At 41.2% G+C, this 23,771-nt stretch overlaps 1 protein-coding gene across 1 annotated transcript in view; it reads left to right on the top strand.

Annotated features, from left to right (window-relative positions):
- ALDH1A1 (aldehyde dehydrogenase 1 family member A1) overlaps positions 1-22,726 on the top strand; it is a 57,925-nt gene extending 35,199 nt beyond the window's left edge. Inside the window, exons 11-13 of the mRNA XM_075210983.1 lie at positions 3,319-3,476; positions 17,820-17,894; positions 22,473-22,726. Of these exons, the coding sequence (XP_075067084.1) occupies positions 3,319-3,476; positions 17,820-17,894; positions 22,473-22,545 (306 nt within the window). The 3' untranslated portion in view covers positions 22,546-22,726. The remainder of the gene's footprint in view (positions 1-3,318; positions 3,477-17,819; positions 17,895-22,472) is intronic.
- Positions 22,727-23,771: the final 1,045 nt, after the last annotated feature.

Genomic DNA, 23,771 nt, shown 5'->3' with positions numbered 1-23,771 from the left:
TAGCCTGTTGAATTCAGGCACAGGGTTGCTGTAGTTTTTAATAAAGTAATGTGTTTAAAAAGAGGATAGTGTGGTTTATTTACATTTTGCTTTGTGGTACTACAGGTTCTCCAAGTGCCAGCATGCCATGGTTGCCATGGGTATGCTTGTAGATCTATAAGCACCAACGTGCCGAGACTGTTAATGGCAGTACGGGCTGGCTGGGACTTGTAGTTCCACAAACTAATATGGTATTTTTCTCTTTATCTTTCCTTTACTTTCACTTTATTACCCTATACCCACCGCTTAGGGGTGTAGGAAGAGCCCTAGTGCTTTTAGCACGGGCTGGGTATTCCTAGAGGGAGGCCTGGACAATTTATTTGTGGAACCCACTCCTTTGCGAATCCAGCCCTGCTGAACAGCCTGGGTTTGGTTTGTCATTATGGCATGAGGACACCCTGCTGGTTGACATGCTGGTTTCTGTGAACCCACTAATTTTTTTGCATCGATTTCGCGGCAGCCAGCACTAGCCTGGCAGGAATAGGTTTAATAGCATTAGGAGGGGAGAAACCCGCGCCTTTTTATTTTTATGTTTTTAAATTCTACTTTTAACACTTTATAGAGTCGGCCGACCCGCCGAGTCAACTTTAACTGGAGCAAGAGATACGGCCAAAAAGGGAGTTTACTCCCACAGCCTTAGAGCTTGCTACGGCCATGGCTGCATGTGCTCCACACTGTACATTGACTACAGCCACACGCCCCTTCCCATTCCCCATCCTGGACACCCACTCTTTAACATAGGCTGTAAATGTCCAAAATATGGCGATTGGCAAACTAATAAAGTTAGATGGGTGACAAGGCAGAAGAGAAGAGCAGATGCAGTGGTAGGATGTTAAAACTATTTTTAACAAGAGGTTATGGGGAAGTAACAGAAGCTGGCAAAATGAGTAAATGGTACTGTAAACATTTAAAGAAAATAAGGAATTGTAGTACATCCAACGCAACATTATAATATAATGGTGCAGAGCCGTAACTTAGAATTCTAGCGTCTGGGGCGAGAAAGACAAATGCCCCTAGCCCTCAATTTTAACCAAACTAACCTAAAATATTCCTAAATTGCGCCCCCATTCAGCGTTGCGCCCTGGTCAGTCGCCCCTGTCGCACAGCCCTAGTTATGGCCCTGTAATGGTGTAAATGAACTGATCCACCTGTACAACACCAGAGATCTCAGGTCAATGGGAACAGAGTCAGCATCTCTAATGGGTCTGTCATAATCCTACTAGGCATAGAAGTGATCACGTTAGTAACAGTCTCACACCTAAGAGACAAAGTCTTATATTCTCAAGAGGAATCCTTTTCCACACCCACAACACTATTCTCTGTCTCCATAAGACAGACTAATTTGTCAAATGATGTGATTGCATCAGGCACATATCAGTGCACCACTATCGGGCTGAAAAGTTTCTTTGCCCGTTCCTCATCTTGCAGCGCTTCTTCCAAAACCATTCTACTTAGATCTGACTACTGTGAGTGACGTAATGCCTTCCTCAAGCTGCACATCTCTGCGGAATGCAAAGTTCCCTTCACACTCTAAATCCCCTGACAGAACTGTCCACTTTAAAAACACCTTCCTATGATGATGGTGAAATCTGGCACCATGTACTGCTGCTTGGCTATCTGTCAACTAGTATTCCTTTAACTTAATGTGTAAACAGCAAAGCTCTTTCCATGACCTAGGTGCATAGTCCTACATTTTAAATGTAATCTGCCATTTCATGACCCATTTTGCTGTTTTGTCTAAATCTTTCTGTAGCAAGTTACTATCCTGCTCTGTGTTAATAACCCTATATAGCTAATACCCCATTCATACTGCACCAAAATCCCGGGTTTTTGCCGGGGCGAGCTCAAACGACCCGGGTCTTGGTGCAGTATGAATGGTACAAGTCAAAAATCCCGGGTCTAAAAACCCGGGTCTTCAACCCAGGATTTATCGAGGGGTAATTCCCGGGTCGGACCCGGGTTGCCTGCACTATGAATGGTGCAACCCGGGTTTTTCAACCCGGGTGGCACAGAAAACAAGCTGATTGGCTGTCTGACCTGTAATGCTCACAATATTTACATTAACTGCATACATAAAACCAGGAAAAAAAAAACTCGAGAGGAAAACAACAGTATGGACTGAAACAACTACTTCTATCATCCACAGTATAAGAAACAAACGAAAGAGAAAGGTTGCACATACTTTACATAGGTGACTAAAGTAAAGTACGGAGCGGTGAGCAGTACAGAACGGAATTGGTGGAAACACTGAAGAAATGTCTGATTGTTTACAAATGATACAATGGAACAATAAAAATTAAAATATCTTATAAGATACACTCACACATCTTTATGGATAAAACATCAGAAAAGCAGACTATTACAAAAAAAAAAATGTTTTCAGCCAATGAAAAGTGCTCTGATGATGACTCCCACAAATTGCCAGGGCACAGACTTGTGCAGTATGAATGGGGTCAACCCGGGAAATTCCCGGGTCCGAGGTGCAGTATGAATGGAGTTTCTGAGCTGGGACGCTCCGAGCCCGGGCAAAAACCCGGCTTGAAAAACCCAGGATATTGCCGGGGCGGCAGTATGAAAGCGGTATTAGTGTCATCAGCAAATATATACACTTTGCTTTCTAGGCAAAGTCAATGATTAAAACAAGGATTAGAAAAGCACAGGGCCCAATACTGTTTCCTATGGTACGCCACTAGTAACTTTAGCCCAGTCTGAACATGCTCAATTTATACCCTTTATCTGCTGTCCTTCAATCAGTTCTCCACCCATGTAAATATTGTTCCCCTAGACCTACTGCTCTTATCTTATGTTTTTAAAAGATTGGTACCCCATCGACTTTCCCCCAGCATAGTGACATTTTTTTTAGAATTCTATTTATATTTTATTTTATATTTTTTATTATTTTCTTCCTAGGCAAAAGCAAAATAATACATGTATGGCATTTTATTGTAAAGTATTTTATTCATTGATAAATTTCTTCTTGTGCACTCAATGCTTTATCTTTCTTTGGTAAATAATATTTTGCAAAAAAAAAATCCTCTGTACCTTATTTGAATCTGCCAAGACAATGAAAATATAAGCTCTACATAAAATATATAATTAGTTAAAATATATAGTAAAACTGAAAGTATAATCATACATTTCTGAAGTTAACTGATTGTTACTCTAACTGTGCTATTGCTTCTTAAGTCCTACATCTACCATATCTAATTTTTATAGGTTATTGTTAAGAATTATTTTTTTATGTGAATCAATTTATGTTATCTTTTTTCATGTCAAAAGATATTTGGGCCTGTACAACAAATTATGAAATTTAAAACTGTTGATGAAGTAATTAAGAGAGCAAACAACACCACATACGGATTGGCTGCAGCAGTTTTCACCAAAGACATTGACAAAGCAATGACTGTTTCTACCGCTCTTGAAGCAGGAACTGTCTGGTAAGCAAATATTTTATCATGCATTACTGGATAGATATCATGGTGAAAAAAATAGTTCAATAATGGGAGTCAATTAGGATTGAAAAGCAGAAATTGCAAGTTTGTGACCTCTTGGGGTCTGTTTTGTGCTAGGCTATGTATGTGGAATATGGCATGTAATAGGCATAATGAAAAAATGCAAAGCAAATATGGCAGAGGGTGACCATAATAAAAGTAACAGGGTTAGTTGACTGAAGGTTTATTCCAGTCCTTAGGAGATGTAAACCTGTAAATTCAACCAGAAACTGTTGCACTCAAAAGTGAAAAGTTTAAGTAAACATGAAAACTAAAATACAAGATAAATAAAGAAAATGTTGGCTTTAATGAAGTGTAAGGCCAAAGGTACACAAGTAGAAAGTGTTGTGACTGAATCTGCACGATCAGATGGAGCACAAGCCAGCTTCATGGTGCTTGTGCCCACCAATCAGGTGGAGCAGGTCAGATATTAAGGGAACGGCACGCAATGTCACTGTTTGATTTCTGTTACAGAAAGATGTCAATTCCCTAAATGTCAAACAGGTAATATAATATGAGCAATGAACACTGTTTATTACTGTATATCTAAGGATTTACTGCAGTGGCTCATATAACATCATCAGTATTACACACTTGCCTTCTCTCCCGGAATTTCTGGTAGGCTCCCAAATTTCTGGCAGTCAATAGTAGGCACAGCTCCCGGATCCTAAAAAAATGCCGAAATAACCGGCATTGAATATCGGGAAGCAGGGCTTAATTGTGTCATTAAGCCCTGTCCCCAACTATTCAATGCCGTGAATTTCAGCATTTTATAGTGGAGGCGGGGCCAAAATTATGCGTTTTTCAAGTTCCGCCCCCACACGCCCACCTCTTCCCCCCAGCTCCCGGATGCCAGCTTTAAAAGGTTGGCATGTATGGTATTATACTGTCCATCCTGGCAAATATGTGCTTAGATTTTCATTTGTAGTGCACATATATATCCCAATAAACCACACACTTTATTACTATAGTTCGTAACTGAGTACTGTGCAGAATGAAATGTATAATCAGGAGAACATGCAAGCAGCAAATTAAAGCATAACCTACATTCAGTGTCGGACTGGGGCATGAAGAGCCCACCGGGGGACTGCAACGCTAGGGGCCCACCAGAGGGGGTGTGGCGAGCCATCATTGAAGCGAGACCAGACACTAGAGGGGGAGTGGTCAGCCCACAAAGGACCGCTAGCACCATAGTGTTGTATATAAAGAATGTAGTGTGTATATAAAGAGTACACAGTCTTGACCTGCACCTTAGATTGGGCAGAACAGTCACCAAAAATCGGGATTGTCCCACTAGACCAGGCTTGGCTAACCTGTGGCACTCCAGGTGTTGTGAAGCTACAAGCCCCAGCATGCTATGCCAATATATAGCAGCCTATTGCTGGAAGGGTATGCTGGGACTTGTAGTTTCACAACACCTGGAGTGCCACAGGTTAGCCAAGCCTGCACTAGACAGACTGGCCTACCTGTTCTTGTCACTTCTACCACCTGTGGCTGCTGGTTTCTTTATTTGCGGCTTGTCTGGATCCAGGAATGTTGGCGGCCCTATTTGGAAAAAATAATGGGTACATTTAGAAAATTTCAACCAGCCCCGGCGTTAAATCAATAGGACCCACAATTAATACTTAGCCACCACCTACCACACAAACATTACATTGCCACAAGCCCACTGTGCCATCAGACACACACTAGTTCCCCTTAATCACCATGCAGTGCCTCCTTATGATCACACTGCGCCCACCATGCTGCTTTTGCTCCGCCCCATCTCCTGGCCCCCTTTCATCACCCTGTGCCATGCTGACCTGGCCCCCCTTCACACTCTGCCATGTTGCTTTTGCCCCTCTTCACCCTGTGCATGCTGCTTTGGCCCTCCCTTCACACACTGCCATGCTGCTTTTGCCCCTCTTCACACTCTGCCATGGTAGTTCACATGCCCTTATGCCTCATCTCTCATGGCCTTATTGCACCTCTCTCTCATCCCCTTATTACCCTCATCTTACATGCCCTTATTGCACCTCTCTCTCATGCCCTTATTGCCCCTCATCTTACATGCCCTTATTGCCCCTCATCTTACATGCCCTTACTGCCCCTCATCTTACATGCCCTTATTGCACCTCTCTCATGCCCTTATTGCCCCTCATCTTACATGCCCTTATTACACCTCTCTCTCATGCCCTTATTGCCCCTCATCTTACATGCCCTTATTGCACCTCTCTCATGCCCTTATTGACCCTCATCTTACATGCCCTTATTGCACCTCTCTCTCATGCCCTTATTGCCCCTCATCTTACATGCCCTTATTGCACCTCTCTCATGCCCTTATTGACCCTCATCTTACATGCACTTATTGACCCTCATCTTACATGCCCTTATTGCCCCTCTCTCATGCCCTTACAGCCACTCATCTCTCATGTCCCTCTCCCCCAAAATGACAGGCTGCTCGCTGCTGCAACGCTGCGCGCTTTACTAACCTTATTATCAATGGCTCCTGCATTCTTCGTGTAGTTCCTCTGGGCGGCAGGACGTCTCCAACGTGGGCGGGTCTTCTTCCAAGATGAGTCATGTGACTCATCTACCAATGATTGTCTGCATGGCGCATGTGCAGAGAGCCACAGTCGCGTCTGAGCTCTCTGCACTTAAAAGACAGTGCAGTGCTGTCAGTGTCACCTGACCTGCCTGTCAACCGAAGAACGGACCCGGGCGGGGGCGTGGCTAACCAGCGTCGGGGCCTAACGGAGGATCACCCGGTTTCCCGGCAGGCCAGTCCGACGCTGCCTACATTTCAGAGAATGGAACCTGGAAATTAATAGTTACATGTAAAGTGTTAATGAAATTGTTAACTTTAGTTTTGTTTGGCTAGTGTTGAGAAATGAGAACATGAATGAACCTGGCTTGTTTGTTTGATTGCACAGTAAAAGGTCACACGCATTCCCAGAGTCAGATGAGTTGATTGAAGCTGGCAACAGACACTGTAGCTCTGAGGATAAATGCTGATCTCATTGTTTGCTTGTGCAATCTCAACCCTTCACTCAAATGCAGCGATAGCAGCCACTTACCCCTCTTCTATAAAAGACCATCCTTGTTTCAGCCCTCAACATCATGCACCTCTCCTGTTTTGGTTTATGATATTTTTACCCAGAATTGTTTTATTTACTATCCCTGTCCTTGGTTTCTTATGTTATAGTTTTAATTAAAGACCCCTCTACATATCACTCTGTATATCAACCCAGCACTAGCAGGGAGCAACATAAAGAACATTCTTAAATCTTATGGCAGCACAAATAAGGCCTTTCTGTGTACTCATCCTGCCATTCACTGGTCCTACTTTTTTAAAGCTGATGATCTTTTCATTTTTTTTATAAATCCAGGAACTCACGAAAATTCACCATTTCTAGTAGGGATGTGCACCGGCGACTTTTGAGGTCTCGTGTTTTGTGTTTTGGATCCGGATTTTCGTTATTTTTGGGGTTCGGATTTGTCTCGCAAAACACTTGACGAAAGGTCTCGGTTCGGAGTTAAGGTTTTGGATTCGGATTTTTTTGGAAAAAAACATAAAAAGTTTAAAAATCAAGTTTTTGGGCTTATTTTCACTCCTAGGCTATTATTAACCTCAATAACATTCAATAACAAGCATTTCCACTAATTTACAGTGTATTCTGAACACCTCACAATATAGTTATTAGTCCAAAACGTTGCAACAAGGTATCTTTCTGGACTGCGTAGAGGAGTGGGTCACCACAATATATATTAAAAACCCTGAACTTTTATGATTCGCACCAATAAATGTACCTGGACTGCGTAGAGGAGTGGGTCACCACAAGATATATTAAAAACCCTGAACTTTTATGATTCGCACCAATAAATGTACCTGGACTGCGTAGAGGAGTGGGTCACCACAATATCTATTAAAAACCCTGAACTTTTATGAATCGCACCAATAAATGTACCTGGACTGCGTATAGGAGTGGGTCACGACAAGATATATTAAAAACCCTGAACTTTTATGATTCGCACCAATAAATGTACCTGGACTGCGTAGAGGAGTGGGTCACCACAATATCTTAAAAACCCTGAACTTTTATGAATCGCACCAATAAATGTACCTGGACTGCGTAGAGGAGTGGGTCACCACAATATATATTAAAAACCCTGAACTTTTATGATTCACACCAATAAATGTACCTGGACTGCGTAGAGGAGTGGGTCACCACAAGATATATTAAAAACCCTGAACTTTTATGATTCGCACCAATAAATGTACCTGGACTGCGTAGAGGAGTGGGTCACCACAATATCTATTAAAAACCCTGAACTTTTATGAATCGCACCAATAAATGTACCTGGACTGCGTATAGGAGTGGGTCACCACAAGATATATTAAAAACCCTGAACTTTTATGATTCGCACCAATAAATGTACCTGGACTGCGTAGAGGAGTGGGTCACCACAATATCTATTAAAAACCCTGAACTTTTATGAATCGCACCAATAAATGTACCTGGACTGCCTATAGGAGTGGGTCACCACAAGATATATTAAAAACCCTGAACTTTTATGATTCGCACCAATAAATGTACCTGGACTGCGTAGAGGAGTGGGTCACCACAATATCTTAAAAACCCTGAACTTTTATGAATCGCACCAATAAATGTACCTGGACTGCGTAGAGGAGTGGGTCACCACAATATATCTTAAAAACCCTGAACTTTTATGAATCGCACCAATAAATGTACCTGGACTGCGTAGAGGAGTGGGTCACCACAATATATTAAAAACCCTGAACTTTTATGAATCGCACCAATAAATGTACCTGGACTGCGTAGAGGAGTGGGTCACCACAATATATATTAAAAACCCTGAACTTTTATGATTCGCACCAATAAATGTACCTGGACTGCCTAGAGGAGTGGGCACTGGGCACCACAATAAAATATATAAAAAACCTTCAACAGGTCTGCATTACACTACACATACGGCTGCTCCTCCATCCTCTCCATCATATACATGTTGGAGTTTTAGCGTGTGACAACCTCTTGTTTTTGATAATGTCAGTGCATTTTGAATATTTTTCAATTTGCCCCACACCACTGAATGAACTTTATCTATGATACGCATCTATCTATCTTGACTGCGTAGTGTGGTGGCCCCGGTACACAATTTGGTACCGAGGCCACAATATAATTAAAAAATTGGGCATCAACAGTCAACGTTGTTTAATATCTGATACACCTCTATCTGGACTGCATAGTGGAGTGGCCCCGGTACCCAATTTGGTACCGGGGCCACAATACCTCCTCCAAACATGGTACAGACAATTCGTCATTGAGATCCCATCAAGTATGTTAAAGACAGACAGGGTCGAAGTGTTATTCGTTGACTTTGTAAACCCAAAAAACTGTCCCTGTTGCACATAGTCGTGCAATGAAGACTGACTTTTTCATTTAAAGGCACGATCTTTCAAGTGTAGTGTTTCTAAGTCTAAGTCATATTATACTTTTGGTAAAATTGGTTTATTTTGTTCCTCTTTATGGTAATTAGTAATAGAATTAAAGTATGAAATAGAATTAAAGTATGAAATAGAATTAAAGTATGAAATAGAATTAAAGTATGAAATAGAGTGGTATAGAGTTGTAGTGTGGTATAGATAGAGTGGTCCACACAATATAATAATAAAACCCTCAACTGGTCTGAATTCCACCAAACAAGTATCTGGACTGCGTAGTGTGGTGGCCCCGGTACACAATTTGGTACCGAGGCCACAATATAATTAAAAAATTGGGCATCAACTGTCACCGTTGTTTAATATCTGATACACCTAAATATGGACTGCACAGTGGAGTGGCCCCGGTAGTAAATTTGGTGCCGGGGCCACAATACCTCCTCCAACTTCCAAGTGTAGTGTTTATAAAGACAGACAGCGTCGAAGTGTTATTAGTTGACTTTCTTAACCCTAAAATTGTCCCTGTTGCAAATATTCGTGCAATGGACAGTTACTTTTTTATTGAAAGACTCAAGCTTTCAAGTGTAGTGTTTATAAAATATAAACAACAATACAGTAGTTTTAGAGCACGTCAATACCTCTTGTTTTAAATTATGACACGGCATTTTACTTTTGGTTTAATTTCTTGTATTTTTTTAAATTTGGTTTTACTTTTTGAACATGGCAAACGACTGTTGATTGGTCATATAATGCAAAAAAAAAAGGTCCAAGATGGAATTGTCCTTGGGCCCTCACACCCACCCTTATGTTGTTGAAATAGGACATGCACACTTTAACAAACCAATCATTTCAGCGACAGGGCCTACCAAACAACTTTGGCTGAAATGATTGGTTTGTTTGGGCCCCCACACCAAAAAAGCTATTCATCTCTCCCTGTACAGACTAAACAGGCTCTACTGAGGCAAGATGTCGTCCTCATCCTCAACCTCTGATTCTTCTCCCCCTACAGTGTCTACTTCCTCCTCATCACACATTATCAATTCGTTCCCGCTGGACTCCACAACCACAGGTCCCTCTGTAGTATCTGGAGGGCAGTGCTGTACTTCATTGAGGAATTGATTATTCATTTTTATAAACATCATTTTTTCAACGTTCTGAGGAAGCAACCTCCTTCGCCGCTCACTGACCAGGTTCCCCGCTGCACTAAAAACTCTTTCCGAGTACACACTGGAGGGGGGACAACTCAGGTAAAATAGAGCCAGTTTGTACAGGGGCTTCCAAACTGCCTTTTTTTCCTGCCAGTAACAATATGGACTGTCTGACATGTCTACTTGGATGGTGTCAGCAAAGTAATCATCCACAATTTTTTCTATTGTGACAGCATCCAATGCAGCGACAGTAGACATGTCTGCAATGGTTGGCAGGTCCTTCAGTCCGGACCAGATGTTATCAGCATCCCCACCAGTGCCTCTTTTGGGAAAACTGAGCTTTTTCCTCGCAGCCATAGATGTGGAAGAAAATGAGGGTGGAGCTGTTGGCATGTCACGGTCCTCTTCAGAGGACAATCTCCTGACCAGCAGGTCTTTGCACCGCTGTAGACTTGTGTCCGCCGGAAACAGAGACACAACATACGCTTTAAACCGAGGATCGAGCACGGTGGCCAGAATGTATTCCTTTGACCCTCGGATCCTGGCAAAGCGTACGAAGGGCTACATCCACAAGAGCTACATGCTTGGTGTAATCGCAATGGCTTACCAGCTCCTCCCTCACTTTCTCCAGCTGCTTCTGCAACAGCCTGATCAGGGGAATGACCTGACTCAAGCTGGCAGTGTCGGAACTGACTTCTCGTGTGGCAAGTTCAAATGGCTGCAGAACCTTGCACAACACGGAAATCAGTCTCCACTGCGCTTGACTGAGGCGCATCCCCACTCCTTTGCCTATGTCGTAGGTGGCTGTGTAGGCCTGAATGGCCTTTTGCTGCTCCTCCATCCTCTGCAGCATATAGAGGGTGGAGTTCCAGCGCGTCACAACCTCTTGTTTGAGGTGATGGCAGGGCAGGTTCATGCTTTTTTGATGTGCCTCTAGTCTGCGGTAGGCACTGGCTGAATGCCGAAAGTGTCCAGCAATTTTGCGCGCCACCGCAAGCATCTCCTGCACACCCCTGTCACTCTTGAGGTAATGCTGCACCACCAAATTAATGGTGTGGGCAAAACATGGGACGTGCTGGAAATTGCCCATATTTAATGCCCGCACAATGTTACTGGCATTGTCTGACACCACAAATCCCCATGAGAGTCTAAGTGGGGTAAGCCACTGGGAGATAATTTCCCTCATTTTCTCTAATATGTTGTCAGCGTTGTGCCTCTTATTAAAGCCTGTAATACACAATGTTGCCTGCCTTTGCACGAGCCGCCATTTTGTAGTTGCTGCTACTGATGCAGCTGTTGCTGTTGCTGCGGAAGGGGATGCATCTACCCAGTGGGCTGTCACAGTCATATAGTCCTTCGTTTGCCCAGAACCACTTGTCCACATGTCCGTGGTTAAGTGGACAGTGGGTACAACCGCATTTTTTAGAGCACTGAGGATACTTGATCGTACTTCTCTGTACATTTTTGGTATCGCCTGCCTAGTGAAGTGGAATCTCGACGGGATTTGGTACCGGGGACACAATACCTCCATCAACCCTCTAAATCCCACTCCACTGATGGCGGACACCGGGCGCACGTCTAACACCAACATTGCAGTTACAGCCGCAGTTATACGCTTTGCAATAGGGTGACTACTATCGTATTTTGTGGTCATGGCAAACGACTGTTGGACGGTCAATTGTTTTGTGAAAGACTTAGCGGTCTTACGACTTCCCCTCTGGGAAGATGACCGACTAACAGCAGCAACAGCAGCAGTGGCAGTAGTAGGCGTACCGCTGCAGGATTTCTCGGATGAATCCCGTATTGAGGAGGACTCAGTCTGGCTGCTGACTTGGGCTGCAGGACTGAATCTGATGGAGATTGTGGAGGAAGTTGACGAGGAGGGTGTTGCTGGTGTGTATCCAACTGGACCACGGGATTTAGGTGTCCCTGTACCGATGAGGGTCCTAGCCCCAGTTCCTGAACTAACCACTGAACTATGAAGGTTATTCAGGTGACGTATAAGGGAGGATGTTCCTAGGTGGGCAAGATCCTTACCCCTGCTTATTTGAGCTTTACATAAGCTACATATGGCCATACATTGGTTGTCTGGATTTGGATAAAAATAACTCCAGACCGAAGAGGTGCATTTTTTGGTCTTCTGACCAGGCATGACGATGGGCTTTTTCATCCCATGGACATCAGCTGTTTCCCCCCCTGGTGCCTCATTTACAATAACCACATCACCATCCTCATCATCAAGTTCCTCCACAGCACCAGCTACATCATCAATAGCCTCCTCCCGAGCCACCTCTTCCCGTACAGTGATGGGAAGGTCAGGCTTGACAACCACCAACATCCTTGGACTCGCCTTGTGGATTTGTGATAATTTCTCTTTAGAAGGCAGAGTTGTTTGCTGTTTTGTTGCTGACAGCATAACTCTCTTCAATTTTTTGTAGGGGGGGGAGGAGGAGGAGGGCTAAGATCCGTAGGTGAAGCTGAACCACTAGTCATGAACACGGGCCAGGGCCTAAGCCGTTCCTTGCCACTCCGTGTCGTAAATGGCATATTGGCAACTTTACGTTTCTCCTTCAGATGATTTTAAGTTTCTCTTTTTGCTACTTTTTCTTAACTTGGGCTTTTTGGATTTTACATGCCCGGTACTACGAGATTGGGCATCGGGCTTGGAAGACGACGTTGATGGCATTTCATCGTCTATGTCATGACTAGTGGCAGCAGCTTCAGCATTAGGAGGAAGTGGGTCTTGATCTTTCCCTACTTTATCCTCCAAATTTTTGGTCTCCATTATATGTAGCACAAGATACTGCAGAATGTGTGAACTTGGTAATATTGCAGTACCAATGGACTTATACTGCTGGATTGGTTTTGCAAATTTGGTTATAATTATTATATATTTTTTTTTTTTTAAATTTTTTATTTTTTTTTACTTTTTTTTTATTTTTTAAAAACTTGGGAATAATGGGGAAATAACTATGCCCTTAGAAGCACAGAGCACAGGACACAGCACCACTGGACTGAACAGGACACGGCACGGGACCCAGCAGCACTACGGAATTCAGCAGGACAGAGCACAGGACACAGCACCACTGGACTGATACTGCAGAATGTGTGAACTTTGTAATATTGCAGTACCAATGGACTTATACTGCAGGATTGGTTTTGCAAATTTGGTTATAATTATATATATATTTTTTTTAATTTTTAATTGTAATTTTTTTTTTACTTTTTTTTTATTTTTTAAAAACTTGGGAATAATGGGGAAATAACTATGCCCTTAGAAGCACAGAGCACAGGACACAGCACCACTGGACTGAACAGGACACGGCACAGGACCCAGCAGCACTACGGAACTCAGCAGGACAGAGCACAGGACACAGCACCACTGGACTGATACTGCAGAATGTGTGAACATTGTAATATTGCAGTACCAATGGACTTATACTGCTGGATTGGTTTTGCAAATTTGGTTATAATTATATATATTTTTTTTTTAATTTTTAATTGTAATTTTTTTTTTACTTTTTTTTTATTTTTTAAAAATTTGGGAATAATGGGGAAATAACTATGCCCTTAGAAGCACAGAGCACAGGACACAGCACCACTGGACTGAACAGGACACGGCACAGGACCCAGCAGCACTACGGAACTCAGCAGGACAGAGCACAGGACACAGCACCACTGGACTGATACTGCAGAATGTGTAAACTTTGTAATATTGCAGTACCACTGGACTTTTACTGCTGAATGTGTGAACTTGGTAATATTGCAGTACCAATGGGCTTATACTGCAGGATTGGTTGTGCAAATTTTGTGGTAATTAAAAAAAATTAAATTAGTTTTTGGTATTTTTTTAAATAACTTTTTTTTATTTTTTTAAACACAGGGGAATATTGGGGAAATAACTATGCCCTTAGAAGCACAGAGCACAGGACACAGCACCACTGGACTGAACAGGACACAGCACTGGACCCAGCAGCACCACTGACCTCAGAAGGACAGAGCACAGCACACAGCACCACTGGACTGATACTGCAGAACACAACACAGCACAGCACAGCACAGCACAGCACAGCACAGTACAGCACAGCACAGCACAGAACTAAACAGCACAGCACGAGATCTACCAGGACAGAGGACCACCTAACACACCCTCCCTCTACCCTGATCAATGCCCGAGTGAAGATGGCGGCGACTAGCGGGGAATTTATAGGATCCGAGTATCGCGAGATCCGACAACGGGATTATGAGTCAGAGCCTCAGTTTCAGATTTGAATTTGGCGCCAATACCCGGATCTGTCTCGGATCCGACTCGGATCGGCAACGTTCGGGTGGGCTCGGATTTCATAAATCCGAGTGCGCTCATCCCTAATTTCTAGTGGCTCAGACTATCATATATTGATATGATAACCTTATGATATCTCACTGCACGTGGATACAGGTCAATGCAGATTTGGAAAATTTTCCATTGGGATAAGAAACCTGATGGTTAAACTGCACTGAATGGCATCCATGTAGAGTGGGGATGCAGTGGATAGTTAACAGAGCACAGTGGCACTCTTGGCTGAGCCCTAATGTGGTTACACTTACTGATATGATCTCTTGCTTTGCTGACTGTATAAAAATGCTACATGTCTACAGGACAACAATAATATTTTACACAAACTGTTAATTTTGGGTCCTTCAACAGACGATACTATCCGTATCAGAATGGGTGTAGAATCTTACTACAGTGTAGGAGAACAGGATGCTAACAGGCAGGTTTTTGAATGAGAGAGTGGGGATTACTAGCTAGAAACTAGAAATGGACAGGTGACCTTATAATAGAGGAGCAAATTGTCAAGCAGCAGTGCTGACAATTAGCTGGAAACCAGTTCCTCTCAATTTAAGTACTTGGAGCAAAACTGTCCAATCTCTCTCATTGGGTTACTTATTACAGCTAAACATTTCTTGGATATAATAAGTGGCTTGACTCAGTATTAGTATTAAGAATAGGACGCTATATTTCATAATCTATCTTCAATAATCTATTCTATATATAGACCTGGAAGTCAATTAATATAGAGGTTTATTATAAACACTAGTTAGCAGATAAATAATAACAAACAATTATAACAAGTTCTAATACACTCACTTTTGTGAATGAATTGGAATGAGTGAGAAAAATTTGATCTGATAACATACCAAAATAAGTGTGGAAAATAAAAGATTGCCAAGGAGACATATTAAATATATAAATCTATTTATTGGCACAATATAAATGTTGACAAAGAATAACATTCAGATTTTAGTACTTCAGGAGCTGGCCCCACCTAGGGGTTGACAAAAGTATTTTAATTTACACATTTACTCTCTATTCACACACTTTTCATCTATAATTTTAATATTTCACCACTATGGACCAGGGTTGGTGCAATATTTCTTGGGATAGTTCCATTTTAAGATAATTATATTTTATTGTAATAATTATTAAAGGTAAAGATTAAATGAATTTTAAAAATATTTAGGAGAATATTTTTCTCATTTTTCTCAGTCCAGAGTAGGAAGTAAACATAGGAAGGCAAACCAGTCTAATACCTTGTAAGAAATATTTAAAATCCTGTAAGGTACTGTACTTGCAGAGTTATACCTCACTGTCATCTAAAAAAAAACCCCAAAAACTCACCTCCAGAAGACATACTGTAACTGTAGTTTGTGAATAGCAGACATGCAGCCACCAGTGAGTGATGTGACTCACCTCCATAAATCTTTTTAATCACATAATAGTAATAATTAAATACACATCTTAGAACACTTTTGCAGCCCAGATTTCACCCAGGGACAAACGCAGGATTTTTAGAGGGGAGTTTCAATTGAATGCACCAGAGTATCCCACTCAGTCAGGACCTGTTCCGACTGCAACAATAGTTGGCAGGTATGTCCTGCTTCACAATATACTGCTTATTAAGGGCTAGCTGCATGCATCTAACAGTAATGCACTGTGTCATGCGGTGCTCGTTCCACGTGTGTTAGTCTGTACAGTGCAGGGGAGGGGGGTGACACATAAGATGTAGAAACGTCGGAACAGATCTGCAGATCCGAGGCAGCAAGCCCTAAGGGATCAGCTTGTCAATCAGTTCCAGCCAGAGTGTATGTGTTTGGGTGTGTGTTTGTGGATGGGGGGGAAGTCTGGGCAACTGGAACCAGCATAAACACCCTTCCCCTCCCCCTAAGTGCGCTCCTGTCACCAATGTCACAATTCTGGTACACTAAGGCTAGGACTTAGAAAGAGAGATCTGTTTAAAAAAGCAGATATGGCATTCTTTTGTGGTTCTTTTCTTACACACGTTACAGATCTTTTAAAGATATCATCCTGAGTACCGATTCTTCAATCCTGACACAGATCTGACACCTCGACACTAGATTCAGGCAGCCAGATCTATGTTCAATTTGGTAAGAAGTGTGGTTATTAGGTGCTCAGTGAAATTAGTGCAGTCATACAATACTCTCTGTCATACTAATGGCAGGTTATACCATATACATATTTTGCAGCATATTTGTTTACCTGATGGAGGGATCTGTATGTGTGTTTTTTGTGCTTATTTAGTCATTAAAAGGTTGCACATCCATGCCACATTTACATTACAAGCTTTCGCTTCAGATTATTTTCCAAAACTTAAATGGATTAAATCTTGCTCATTCCAACTGTTAGAAATGTCTGCCCTGTCTCTCTTCAACACATGCTTCGGACAAATCTCAGGGAGACATGGTAATGGTTACAATGTTTCTGCAAGTGATGAAAATGTTAGATCTATCAGCTAGTAGACCTTTTCTATGTTTCTTATAGGAAATATCCTGTACCAGTCTAATCTTTCCTTTGATCTCAATTCCGAATCTGTATCAAGTGGAGATAGAAACTCAGTAGGGAAATATTATTAAAAGTATCTTTTTTGATAAATGAGCTTTGTGTTCTGGGAGGAGAGGGAGATAGTCTTTACAATGGGAATAAATGGAAAGTATTTTCACCTCTTGGTAGTTCTAAGCTTTCATCTAAGTGCAGTGTGGCAGAACTTCAGAGAAGACGATGATCAAGGGAAGTTTTTGGAACTTGGCAATATTGAATATCAGAATCTTGGGCAGGACGTTTGCATTCAGATACTTTAAACAAGACACTAATGAAAAATATGGCTGCACTCTAATAAAATAGTGACTCAAAGTGTGTATTCAAAATATTGCCCTATGGAACATACAGTAATATATTGGTATTGCTATGTTCTTTGAGCATCTTCCAACACTCACTATTCAGCCTAACAATGTTTCACATTAAACTTGATTTAAAAACATTTTAATATCAAATTTGCTAGATATTTGTAGTATTACTAGTGTAGCAAACATTTCCAGGGTACCTACAAAAACACAATGTTTTATGTGTTTCATGTTGAATCGTGGCAGAAAATTTTCCAGATGTGCAGTAAATTTGCCTAATAAAAATGATACTCTCAAAAATAGTTGCTATTACTCATAAAAGAGGTAAAGTGCAATCAGTAATATGGTTAAATATTATCACACTCTGTTGAAATGTTATTAAATGTTGTTTATTTGTACTTTTTTTCCCCACAGCATTTTCATAGATGTATTAAATGTTATGATGCATTATGATTACATTACAAATGAGTACAAATGATACATTATATTACATTAAACATTTTTGTTTTTATTTTCTAGGATAAATTGCTACAGTGCCATGTCTCCCCAGGCACCTTTTGGCGGATTTAAGATGTCAGGAAATGGACGTGAAATGTAAGTCAGATATGTAAAAAGACATTTGAAAAAATGATGACTCAAATAGAATGATCACCCAAAATAAAATGTTTGCAAAGGAATTTTCACAATCACAGGCAATTATCAAGTCAGCACTGTTTTTAATGCTGTTAAAACCATCCCAAAGCTATACTTTCTGGAGTGGTTACAGAGTTGCTATTGCCTGAGACAGAGTAATTAGGAAATTATGTGAAAAGAACAGGGTCATTTTAATAACAGGACAAAAATGTAATTTGCACTGAACCCAACACTGAAGCCTGGATAGATAGAGCCCTAAAGGTCTTTTATCTCAGCCCTCCACAGGGGCAAACGCAGGATTTGTAGAGAGGGGTTTCCACACCACGCCGCCAGTGGACGTGACCAGCATGCATGGGGCGTGGCTATAATTTTAGACAGTGCTTGGCTGCTGTCCAACTCTTCCTATCCCCATAATATACATGGGCAATGCTGTGTGCACTATAGTGTTAGGTGCAAGCAGCTCTCCCTTTTCAAACAGAGCTGTGTGAAGCGGGAGCAAGGTCCGGCCACCTCAATTTTATAGTGTCCCAGGCTTGGAGGGGGGTTTCCAGGCACTAGGAACCCCCCCCCCCTCGGTTTGCCTATGCTCCAGTATATTAAGAAGATGATTGGGAGTCTCCTGTGGTAACACGCTTTGCCAAGGTGACCTTAAGCTTTCCTGGGTCAAATAAAAAGAATGTTAAACGAATATAGTAACCTCAAACTCAACCTAATAGTACTGATCCTCAGCCGTAATAATAGCCCAAGTTCTAAATCGAAACTTATTCCAAACTTTAAACTTAGACTTAATATTAGAAAAAGTCATACATTTGAACCTACACCACCTGTAACCCAAGATCTACCATAAAGCAGAGATGTAATATAGGCAGGGCTATACAGCAGGGGCACCCACACACTAACTTGCCTCCTGCCACGCAGCACCCACTGCCCTCCTCATGGCAGACAGCAATCAGTGCTCACATAGGGCTTTGTATACCCACTGGCTGACATTACAAAGCCAGATAGCATTAACTGCATGCAGCCAGTGCTGTGTGTGCACCAGTGTTTTATTTAACATTTTTAAGGTGCATTATGCAAACCTGCAAATGTAGATACATCTCCTTTTACAGGGGTGGTTCCAAGGGCTGTGAAGTACACTTTGAAATGCGCTTGATGGACAATTAGTTGTACTTGCACAAATAGAAAAGCAGTGTGGGTCCAAATTTCTTGCAGATCTTAATGACCCTTAGAGACATAGGTTGAGGTACTGAGCATTGCAGAAACAATAGCAGCATTCAGTAGACAATTTCTGAATAATTTTTTGATAAAACAGAGCTATTCTGTTCTGACATTCAAGAAGATGCAAGATAGTCTAGTGGGTTCTGTTACAATATGTAAAACATTTTTCAGTTCATTTCTACTTTTAAGGGATTGTCTGGTTCGTCTGTATAGGAGACAAAATGCACAAATAAAGGAAGTTCAGCAGGAAAGATAATGGAAATTTTCATTTGACAATTAAGTTCTGCTGCAACATTTTTTCATTAGTTTAAATCCTTTATATTTACAATAAGGTCGTAAAAAAAAGAATACTTACATTTGTGCAGGTCAGGTCTATAATACATTTCAGATGCAGCTGTTGATAAAGCAACACACAAGAGGAGAACATGACACTACGTTTTTCCAGGGCCCTCTTATCAACATTTTGGGCCCCTGGGCAAAGCAGTGCACCGGGGCCCCTATATATATATATATATATATATATATATATATATATATATATAGAAATATTATATATATGGGCCCTGCAGCCCAGGGGGGTCCGTCGGAGGCAGCAAAAAAAAAGCAGAACCTGAAAAAAAGGAAGACAATACTTACCTTGCGGTCAGCTGGCGATCCGGCTCCCTCCCTGGTCTCCTCCTCCGTCGCGCTCCGCAATGGATGTCGGGCGGGCGTGATGACGTCACGCCCAACATGCACTGCGAGCCCCCCTGGGCTGCAGGGACCCCGAGCACCTGCCCATTGTGCCCAATGGGAAAGACGGCCCTGAGTTTTTCAGCTGTGCAGTAGTACAATGCAGCCTCTGTCCACATCCTGATAATCAATATTACACAAACTATGATTGTTAAAATGCTGGCAAGAAGTGATGTTTTCAAAGCTGTTGTTTAAAATATTCAACTTATGCCCCATTTTGACATGAACATCCAGTAGGTTTTGCTGGGTGGAATTTGGCCTTGAGTGTTCCCATTCCTACCCCAGCCACACTATAGTGACACAGCAAATGCAGACAATTGTATCACTAAAGCCCTGTGAAACATGTTGTTTCGCCCAAAATGTTGCTGCAACTTCACTCATGTCTACTGGCAAGTGATTAAAACATCCAAATTCAAAGGAACGGGGCGCATTATGTGGATTGAGCATGTCCCTTGCAAACTACGGAAACATGCATACTGTTGTGTTTTGCGGAGCAGTGTAGAAAATACATTGTCTTTTGCAAACTGAGGCAAACAGGTATGGAGGAAGCATTACTATAGTTGTTACCTACTTTGCAGATGGTAGCACAGCCATTTACATCCTGTGTGAGAACATCAATTATGCACCAGCTCAGAGCTGTAGGTCTTCTGGTCTTATCCAATGCTTTTAATGGGATCTCCACAGTAGCATAAAGGTAACCAAAACAGTATCAAGCTTCCCATAACCCTGTATTACCTAAACCAAGTCCTCAGGTAGACCTAACAGTGCATGTTTCCAGGTCACAAGTGAAATAATTAAAATGTGTCAGTTAGTAATGATTACACCTGTGTTTATGCAAAGAGATATGTAAATACACTGTAAGGATTCCATGAGGACTGGATTTGAGAATCTCTGCCATAAGCCAAATATATGCATTGTACATGTGAGTCAAACACATCAAATTATAGACTTACTGGCTTGTGATGGCAATTTAAATGATAATGAAACTTTATCAAATCAAATGACACAGTGATTTAATGTTTAGTTACAATTTGCAGATTTTGAGGACATTATGTCCAGGTCCATGTCCAAGCAGTGGTGAAAATATCTGAAATTACAATTATGTGCTAGTGACTAGTCACAGCAGTTTGAGCAAGCACATCATGCGACAGTAGCATTGCTATGTGATAGTCATCCTCAGGATGAAGATGAACATTTACTTTCATTCCATGATGGCAGATTAGGATGAAATGTTACTACCAATAATCCACAATCTGGTACAAACAACAAAAAATTAAAAGTTTGTTGAGACAACCCCACATGGCTAAGTGTATTGTACGCTAAAAGCATTGTCAGTAGCAGGGGCAGGCTGGGCTGGGGGGCATCTGCCCCATGGGCTGGTCCCACAGTGGGCTAACTTGGGCTAGTTCATTGGTCTACCTGCATTTTTGTTCCTTTATTATGTTCCTTATAGGCTGCTGGGCTGAGTCTCGCCCCTTGAGCTAAAATTTGCACACAATTTATTTGGACTCAATGTAATGGGTACCAAACAATTATCATTTGTAATAACACATAAATACACCGATCAGCAACATTAAAACCACCTGCCTAATATTGTGTAGGAACTCCTTTTTTCGCCTAAACAGCTCTGACCCTTCGAATATGGACTCCACAAGACCGTGGTGACTTTGTCGCGTCACCATAGCCCCGCCCCCACTATGAAAAGCCGAAATTCACGGCATTGAATGGAGGGGGCTGAGCCTAATGACGCAATTAAGCTCCCCCGCCCCCCCTCCATTCACTGCTGTGAATTTCGGCAAATGCGGGAGCTTTGCCTACTATTCCAGGAGTCCGTGAGGACTCCCCGAAATTCGGGAGCAAGTATGCAAGTATGAGTATACTATGAAATACAAGCCCCGTCTCTTCTGAAGATAATAATAATAAAATAAAATTAGCTTACTTAGACTTCATAAAAATAAATAAACAAACAAGTTATTCAGGTCAGTAGTGTGCAATCTACCTCCAGTCATGTGGGGTTTCACTCATGACCGCCAACTGTTTAGGAGAACCCATCACCCAGGGTGCTACAACAGCTTTTATCTTTGTATTGTCAGCTGGAAATGTTCAACTCTAAACTGAACTAAGTCAGTTCCTAACATAGACACAGATGGTACATAGTTGTTGTATGCCCAATCAGCTCTAGTGTTATAAACTGGCACAGTGCAATTTGAACCTCCCTGGCTGTCCATGCAGAGACAAGAAGCATGGTGATGCTGGTAGAGGTGAATCGCAGGGATCTCTGGCATGAGACATCCACAGTTATGCTCGTTAGGTGGAGGAGTGTTAGACTGTTAAATACATTTTCGGTAGAAAAAACATAAAAATTATTATGAAATATTTAAGGTAAAACATATCACTTATAAATGTTTTTTTTTTTACATACGTCTATTGTAAGGATCTCACATGGGAAATATGTTTTACAAAATGATCTTAATTGAAATTTAAAGTAAAAACATAAATCATTCATACAAACCCATGTTCATCTTTTATCTATTGCGTATTTACTATTTCAAAAGTTCAAATACTTTAAATATTATTTCTTGTTATTAGGGGGGAATATGGCCTGCATGAGTACACTGAGGTGAAGACCGTTACCATGAAAATCCCACAGAAGAACTCCTAAAGGCTTAACACTTCTCCCCTCTCGAGTGTGCAAGAATCATGGAAAATTCTATCATCTGCTTGTGTGAAAAAGAAATTAACAAAAGCTCCTAGCAACAATACTGGTGGAATGGCCAACTGAAAACAAATAATCTTTTTCTGTTTTAAATTTACTGAAATAAAAACAATCTGCCTAAAAATTATGTTTCGGATAATGTCTGCATCACTACTTTTTCTTATTTTCTATACTGGTCATTTACACCCAAAACTGAATGTGTTGTACAGTGTTAAAGGTACTATATGAACCAACACTGATATTTTGTTAATTGTAGGTGTCAGAAATTGATTTAATTTACAGCATGTATATTAGTGGAAAAGTTGTTTTTCATTGTTTCCCAATCAATTGTAATACAGTGCTGTATGTAATTGATTATTAAAAATCTATTGGTCTTTCTTGGATATAATCAAACATATTATTATATTTGATCAAGCAAGGAGTTGTCTATTTTATTTCAAAACATACTGTAGATTTAGATTGAATTCACTATAACTTCCCATTCCTCATTCAGAGTTTAAGAGGGGTGGAATTAAACAAACACTTACTATAGATATTCTTTGATTGGCTGGAATAAAGCTCTCAATATGCAACATGCAAATATTTAGTATGCAACATTCTTTGATGAACTCATTAAAAAGTAATACATGAAGCAGATACCTGTCCATAAAGTGGCTGATTGTGCTTCAATCTGGCACATGGATGAATATTTATTAAATAATTAGATTCTAGCTAAATTTATCTAATGATAGCTAGAAGCTGATTGGTGGACAGCACCTCCACTTTTCCATTTTAGAAGGTTTGATAAATCTACCGTACAATGTCCTAAATAGACACTATAATAGTCCAGATTGCAATCAAGCAGTGCAGAGTTACATAGTAAATTAAGGTTAAAAGAATACAAAAGCCAATAAGATTCAAGGTTTCCTCATCACCATTCATAGTGAGATGAAGAATAACAAAACCTCCACTGAGGGTGTTACTAATTCAACTTTATGGATGGGTGGTGGGTAATCCTTCCTGACTCCATAATATGGGTTAGTGTTCAATCTCCAAAAAATGTATTGGGGATAAGTGTTGATGGCTATAATATTAATAATAATGGCTATTATATAAGTTATAATGAGTATTCTGCCTTTTACCTGGATGGCAGAGTAAGTTGTAGGACTGATAAAGTGACACAGAAGATGATG

This window comes from Mixophyes fleayi, chromosome 1 (genome assembly GCF_038048845.1).
Source record: "Mixophyes fleayi isolate aMixFle1 chromosome 1, aMixFle1.hap1, whole genome shotgun sequence".
NCBI lineage: Eukaryota > Metazoa > Chordata > Amphibia > Anura > Limnodynastidae > Mixophyes > Mixophyes fleayi.
Note: the sequence above shows the minus strand (reverse complement) of the source record. Positions and strands in the feature narration are given on the sequence as shown.